Source organism: Camelus dromedarius, chromosome 16 (assembly GCF_036321535.1).
Source record: "Camelus dromedarius isolate mCamDro1 chromosome 16, mCamDro1.pat, whole genome shotgun sequence".
Classification (NCBI taxonomy): Eukaryota; Metazoa; Chordata; class Mammalia; order Artiodactyla; family Camelidae; genus Camelus; species Camelus dromedarius.
The window spans coordinates 51,428,341-51,436,171 of NC_087451.1; the positions used below are offsets into that span (position 1 = coordinate 51,428,341).

The 7,831-nt window shown below is 42.4% G+C and overlaps 1 protein-coding gene across 1 annotated transcript; it reads left to right on the forward strand.

Annotated features, from left to right (window-relative positions):
• The first annotated feature begins 4,666 nt into the window (after nt 1-4,666).
• Nucleotides 4,667-7,187, forward strand: LOC105088258 (eotaxin). Its single transcript, XM_010979059.3, has 3 exons — nt 4,667-5,077; nt 6,287-6,398; nt 6,777-7,187. Exons 1-3 carry the CDS (start codon nt 4,744-4,746, stop codon nt 6,895-6,897), a joined length of 567 nt encoding a protein of 188 aa, XP_010977361.2. The 5' UTR covers nt 4,667-4,743; the 3' UTR covers nt 6,898-7,187.
• The last annotated feature ends 644 nt before the right edge of the window (nt 7,188-7,831 follow it).

The window sequence follows — 7,831 nt, forward strand, 5'->3', positions numbered from 1 at the left end:
AAGAATTATACACGGAAAACTATAAACCATTGATGAAGGAAATTAAAGAAGACTTTAAAAATGGAAAGATATCCCATGCTCCTAAATTGGAAGAATCAATGTTGTTAAAAATCAATTGCCCAAGGCAATCTACAGATTTAATGCAATCCCTATCAAATTACCCAGGACATATTTCACAGAACTAGAACAAATCATAATAAAATTTATATGGAACCATCAAAGACCTAGAATTGCCAAAGCATTACTGAAGACAAAGAAAGAGGCTGGAGGAATAACTCTCCCAGACTTCAGACAATACTATAGAGCTACAGTCACCAAGACAGCATGGTATTGGTACAAAAACAGACATATAGACCAATGGAACAGAATAGAGAGCCCAGAAATGAACCCACAAACTTTTGGTCAACTCATCTTCAACAAAGGAGGCAAGAATATACAATGGAATAAAGACAGTCTCTTCAGCAAATGGTGTTGGGAAAACTGGACAGCAGCATGTAAAGCAATGAAGTTAGAACACTCCCTTACACCATACACAAAAATAAACTCAAAATGGATCAAAGACTTAAACATAAGACAAGATACAATAAACCTCCTAGAAGAAAATATAGGCAAAACATTATCTGACATACATCTCAAAAATGTTCTCCTAGAACAGTCTACTCAAGCAATAGAAATAAAAGCAAGAATAAACAAATGGGACCTAATGAAACTTACAAGCTTCTGCACAGCAAAGGAAACCATAAGTAAAACAAAAAGACAACCTACAGAATGGGAGAAATTTTTTGCAAATGAAACCGACAAAGGCTTGATCTCCAGAATATATAAGCAGCTCATATGACATAATAAGAAACAACCAAACAACCCAATCCAAAAATGGGCAGAAGTCCTAAACAAGCAATTCTCCAAGGAAGACATACAAATGATCAATAGGCACATGAAAAAATGCTCAATATCACTAATTATCAGAGAAATGCAAATCAAAACTACAATGAGGTATCACCTCACACCAGTCAGAATGGCCATCATTCAAAAATCCACAAATGACAAATGCTGGAGAGGCTGTGGAGAAAGGGGAACCCTCCTACACTGCTGGTGGGAATGCAGTTTGGTGCAGCCACTGTGGAAAATTATGGAGATTCCTCAAAAGACTAGGAATAGACTTAACATATGACCCAGGAATCCCACTCTTGGGCATATATCCAGAAGGAACCCTACTTCAGGATGACACCTGCACCCCAATGTTCATAGCAGCACTATTTACAATAGCCAAGACATGGAGACAGCCTAAATGTCCATCAACAGATGACTGGATAAAGAAGTGGTGGTATATTTATACAATGGAATACTACTCAGCCATAAAAACCGACAACATAATGCCATTTGCAGCAGCATGGATGCTCCTGGAGAATGTCACTCTAAGTGAAGTAAGCCAGAAAGAGAAAAATACCATATGAGACTGCTCATATGTGGAATCTAAAAAAAAACAAAAACAAAAACAAACAAACAAAGCATAAATACAAAACAGAAATTGACTCACAGACAGAATATAAACTTGTGGTTGCCAAGGGGGTGGGGGCGTGGGAAGAGAGACTGGGATTTCAAAATTGTAGAATAGATAAACAAGATTATACTGTACAGCACAGGGAAATATAAACAAGATCTTATGGTAGCTCACAGCGAAAAAAAATGTGACAATAAATATATGTACGTTCATGTATAACTGAAAAATTGTACTCTACACTGGAATTTGACACAACATTGTAAAATTACTATTACTCAATTTAACAATGTTTAAAAAAAAAGAAGTTAGCGCTGTTTTTGAGAAACTGCTATTTGCTAGGCATGCCTGAAGTTTGATACTAACATACATTTGGGGGGGTGTGTAATTTTCCTCCAAAAGCAACAAGAAACTGCAGACATGGTCCCAGTGACCCTTGAGAAACAGAGGCAGCAGTCCCTATGTGGTCCTGTTTTACACAAGGGCTTCAGCGTGGTGAAGTTTTCACAAGATAGGGAGTCAAGAGACAGACGTTCTAAAATCAATTGAGCCTAACACGTCACGTTGCATTAGGGATTTTCCTACTGGTCCCCCAGCCTCAGGTCTCTATTGCTTTCTTTTTTTTTAAGAAAGGTTTGAAATAAAATGAATGTTTATGTTTCTTTCAAGGGGAAATCTGGAGCAGAGTTGCAAAACAAAACCAAGAGTCCTGATTCCTGGTATCTTTGTCCACTGATGATTAATCATTCTTTGGAAAGTACTTAGGAAGCTAAGATTTTGCTTTCACAGTGGAGGACTCATGTCCTGCCCATTACTTAGAGCCATTCCTGAATGTTAGCCCCACGTTGATCAGACACCAGGCCGGAAGCAAATAGTAGATCTAGCTCAGGTCACCCCTGAGTGATAAACTCCCAAGGAGGAGAAACAAAGCAGCCCGGGAAGCTGCTCGTGCTTGACAGAGACAGCGAGGCTTCTGCACGAACAGCTGCTGAACGAATGTGTTTAAAGATTTAGCTTACTTATTCCCACTGAGGTTTCTCTGATCCAGACTAAATCCAAAGCTTTGGAGAAAAGCACAAAAACGCACAGTCACTTGCTAATAGGGCCTTCTAAACACCCAGCAGAGGTAGGAAATTATTCCCAATAAGGGAACATAATCATTCAACCATTTCACGTCAAGCGCATTCCGAACTTGTTATATTTGAGACCTCGCACCCTCCACGCGTGCAGCTCAGGCATTTCTGAGAAACCATCCCTAGTATAACACAACTTTACTTGGAAATGGTTGGGAAAATTGGGGAGAATGTGCGGAGGAAGCCATCTGGCCAGACTCAGTCCTTTTCTAGCATCCTCTGCACCCCACCCCCAAATCAGCCCCATTTCCAAATACTATAATGTGAATTTCCACTTACTGAGTTTCTATAGTGACCCAGTCACTATATATGTGTATAATGGAGCACTTTATAGAGAGACACTCGTTCAATTCACACAACAATCCTCTGAGACAGTCATAACTATTATCTATATCTTAACCTAGCAGAGAGTGGTTAGTAAGTTGTCCACAGTATCAAAGCTACTTAGTGGCAGAGCCATCATCCAAATTCAGGATCCTGATTCCAGAGTCCACACTAGACCACCTCATCTGGAGCTGTGTAGGAAAGAACAAGGAAGATCCAGGGTTTCTGGTCACTATTTGGTCCCTTTGTAGATAATTGCTGGCCAATTATTATAGATGGGAGCTTGGAGAACACGTAGGCAAGGGTACTCTCTTAATCCTGTGCCCATGACCAGTCAGCCACATTACTGTCCTCTGTTCATGCAAGGTAAGACCTTGAAGTCCTTCTTAACACACTTCTCTGTGCCAACTGTACCAATCAATCAATTTGATGTTTGAGTGTACAGGAAAAACCCAGAAACAAGCTTGCAGTGCCTCCGTACCAGTATTCAATTCTGTATTCACCATGTGACCCCATTAAAGACTTTAATTAAGGATTTCATTAAAAGCCCATTAATGACCACCTTCCCTTGAACCATCCCCTACTGTGGGGTCTGGTGTTGTGCACAAAGAGGATACATGTGGGTTCTGGTCTCCTCTTTCTCTTTGATGTTTTTAGCTATCAGGCATCTTGCCTGCACTGTGTGCTCAGGGAGCAAGGCTGAACTAGATCTGTGGTTTTCCAAATGTGTTCCTTGAATCTCTGGGGTGTGAGGACATGGGGGCCACCTATTCAAACAGACCCAATCCACTATGGTGTATTTGATGAACAGACTTTGGCTATTTGATTCTATTTGGAAAAAGGCTTCAGCAACTAAGCAAATAGTTTAGAAATGGACAGGACCCTCCATACCGTTTTCCATCAGGGCTGCACCAATTTACACTCCCACCAACAGTGTACGAGGGTTTCCTCTTCTCCACGTCCTTGCCAACACTTATTATGCCTTGTCTTTTTTATAAAAGCCATCCTAACAGGTGTGGGGTGATATCTCATTATGGCTTTGATTTCTGTTTCTGGGAGATGTTTGTCAAAGTGTACAAACTTTCAGTTATAAGATGAATGAGTTCTGGGGGGTCAAACATAGAGCAAAGTAACTCTAGTTAACAGTACTATATTATAAACTTGAAATCTGCTGTGAGAGTAGATCTTAACAATTCTCACCACCACCCCCCCAAAATGTAACTGTGTGTGGTGATAGAGGTGATGGATGTGTGAGTTAGCTTGATTGCAATCATCATTCAGCAATGCATGTAAATATCAAACCATCACACCATGCACCTTAAATACATATGATCTTAATTTGTCAAATATTCCTCAATAAAGCTGAGTAAAGAATGCACAGGAAGTCATGATCAATGGAACTATTCAGTTTTGATGTCCTATGACACTAAAATCCCAGGGCACTAAGATTCTATGACCAGAAGATTCAACTATGAGGGTGAGGTTCTCATGTGCTACGATTTCTGGGTTCCCAGAGACACAGAAATGTTCAGAGCTGCTGAGATCTCTCTGCATTTGGGTGGGAGCCTAGCAAAAGTTTGAGGGGCCCCTTTCTGGCCTCCAAAATCCTAAAGACCACCACATGAACCCAGGGACCAAGGGAGGGTTCTTGAATCTCCTCATCTCCTCATGCCCTTGGTTTCCCTGCTTCTTTCTCTCACGGCAGACGGTTCATCTGAGAGAAAGCAGAGTTTGTAAAAATAACCCTCTCAGGCTACCATCTGTGCTCAGTCACTCCACAAACACAAGATGAATAAAAAATGTGTCAAGTCCCCTCCCCCTAGTTTGCCTCTTAGGTTCCGTTATCTTGCTGGGATGTGGAACAGCAATACAGGAGCTGATTTGTCATATGTTTATGACCCAAGCCAGGCAAAGGCTTTTTCCTGGAAGCTCTCACACCCTGCAGCTATCTTTAAAAGGCAGGCAGAGCAGCCAGAGTTGCAGAGGCTGAGACAAACCCAGAAACCACCAGCTCTCACACTGAAGCTGGCGACCTCCCGCTCCAACATGAAGGTCTCGATGGTGCTCCTGTGCCTCCTGCTCACAGCAATGGTCTTCAGCACCCAGGTGCTTGCTCTGCCAGGTAAGCCCCATCTCTCTATGGGGAAGCTGACCACCACCAGAACTATCAGATCAGCAAGAATCTGCAGGTGCCCGCTCCAAATCCTTCCATGGTAAAGATGAGGATATGCTCCCGTAAGTGGAAAGAAGAGCCCTGATCTCACAATTAGAGGAAGAGCCAGAACTAGAAACCCGGGCCACCAAGGCCAGTCCCCATGTTCTTTCCGGACATCACTACTGAGAGTGATGTTGTGTCTGTCCATGATCCCGCTGCCCTTGCATGTCTGGGGATGGGGGACACACACACAAAAAAGACCCTCTCTTACTGTGGACACAGAGGGCATTTTTGTCACTGGTGGAAGTGAAAAAATCTTTTGACTGTACATCCCAAATTTTTACTGGACTCCAAGGCAGATTTCAGAAACAGTGGTTAGAGGAAGGGAATGAGGTCCTAGGGGAATCTCTCGAGGTGACATGTTTTGACTTCGTCTGGGAGAAATATATCTATATGTTTGTAATGTAACTCATGTTTTTATCCTCTGATGACTTAGATTTACTGCATGTGTCAGTCTGAAAAAGATAATGCATGCTGTGGTAACAAACAATCCTAAATTGTCAGTAGTTTAAGGCAACAAAGGTTAATTTCTTACTCATACTAAATATCTATAAGGTATTGGCTAGAACTTGGGCTTTGTACACTCAGGATTCTGGATTGATGGAGCAGTGGCCCTTGGGAACATTGTTGCTTACTGTAACAAAGGAAAAGAAAGCTCTCCAGGGTCTTGTACTGGCAATTACAAACTCTGGCTTGCAAATGACACTTGTCACTTTGTCTCCTTGCTTATTGGTCAAATTAGTTAATGGTTTCAATCAACAAAAAGCAGCCAAGAAATGCAAGTCTACCATGTGTCCAGAAAGCCAAGAATAGAGACTATTTGGTGAAGAGTATTATGACTATCACATAGCGACACAGCTCTTCATAAAGACAAAACTGGAGCTTACTGACTAAGCTTTGTCCATATCCCTGTCCACAGTGATGGGTCTCCACTGTACAGCTGGGGGCACCAAATCAAAGGCAGAGGCACAGGACCGTCAAGCAGGTGGATCCTGCCACACTTCTGACATTTCCTTGCCTCTTCTCAAATTTTCTTCCTTACAAAGTCAAGCTTTAAAAAATTATCTGTATATCATTAGTGTTCACCCTTTCTATTCATTTCTCCCCCAAATTCAGCTTCTATCCCAACCATCTGTTGCTTTACTATGGCCAAAAGGAAGATCTCTATCCAGCGACTGCAGAGCTACAGAAGAATCACTGGCAGCAAATGTCCCCAGAAAGCTGTGATGTAAGTAGACAAAACTCACCCTCTCCCAGCCTCAATTTCATTTCTGGGGGACAGAGTTCAAGAACTACATCAGAGTTACCTGGAGCTGTAGTCTCAGAGAGTTCTATCTCTCTAATCTAATTCATGAATCTTCACAACAGGAAATTTTCAGTCTAGCTTCCAGCTCAGAAGCTTGTTCAGAGCATACCAGTCCTTCAGGTTAAGAGCAAGAATGGCTTTACTGAGCCATCAAGAGCATCTGCTAACCCCTAGAGTTCCATCTTTCCTCTACTCCCACGGTAACCCCTCTATCCCATAGCAGATGGTCCTGGAAGGTTTGGGGATAGATGGAAACAATTTTCAAAGAAGATCCTTCTAACTCCTTCCCCTCTCTCTCAGCTTCAGCACCAAACAGGCCAAGAAGATCTGTGCTGATCCCCAGAAGAAGTGGGTCCAGGAAGCCATGAAGTATTTGGACCAAAAATCCCAAACTTTAAAGCCACAAATACTCACCTTTTGAAACAAAACCGGAACCTGAGAAATGCTTGGTTCATTTTCCCTGGTCTCCCTAAAATGTGTGCTAAGATCATCCCAACCTCATTCCAAAAGGAACAGCTTTTATTTTATAAGTCATGTTATTCCTCTCCTCCTTACATCCCTGGAATCTCGTAAGGGTCCTGGCAAGGATCACCAATATGAAAATGTTTTGTATTTTTAAGAAGACATTGATTGCTCTTGTGAACCAAAGCTGTGACTCACAATGTTAAATGGAAATACATGTTATTTCAGGAATACAGAAAAAGTATTTTTCATTGTAGCCAGCAGTTGTTTTTCTTTTGTGTGTGTGTGTGTGTGTGTGTGTGTATGTATGTGTGTAGGGGAATCCATATTGAGCTGGGAGGGAGAAAGAGGGAAGTAGGGGTTAGAGGTGTGGTTATGGGGTGAGAATTGTGTTTCTGAGAAATGACCTTTTGGCTCTGCTGGTCTTCACTGCGATTCGGGGTGAAACTGACAAGACCAGACAAAATCTTTCCATCCCTCTAATTCTGCTCCCCAAGAGAGGTTTCCCAAACCCCAAGTACTGCAGACACCTATTCAGCAGGGGCCTCACCACCATTCCTTTCCTGGCCAGCCTCGGCCTTACCTGAGTCTCTCCCATGACCCACTGCAGTGGCCTGCGGTACTCTCCCTGTGCCTGACCTTCCTCCGCTCATCGTCCTCCAACCCAGGATACACAGAAAATAGAGACATTGGAAGGTCAGACGAAGCCTAGATGACCCCTTGACAAGAGGTTTATTTAGAGTAAGACCTTATCAGCACTTAAAGAGGCTTCATCCTGGAACTTAAACCAGGTCTTCTTGGAGGGACAAGTGGAGGGGCTCTTGCAGAGTGATTTCAGGTTAGGCAGAAAGGAGGCAGATGTAGGTTGAGCAAATACTTAGAAGCGGGGATGA

Coding starts and splice junctions, on each gene's coding strand:
- LOC105088258 (XM_010979059.3), top strand. CDS start 4,744: ATGAATAAAAAATGTGTCAAGTCCCCTCCCCCTAGTTTGCCTCTTAGG. Junction 5,078..6,286: donor CCAGGTGCTTGCTCTGCCAG/GTAAGCCCCATC, acceptor CCCCAAATTCAG/CTTCTATCCCAACCATCTGT. Junction 6,399..6,776: donor TGTCCCCAGAAAGCTGTGAT/GTAAGTAGACAA, acceptor CCTCTCTCTCAG/CTTCAGCACCAAACAGGCCA.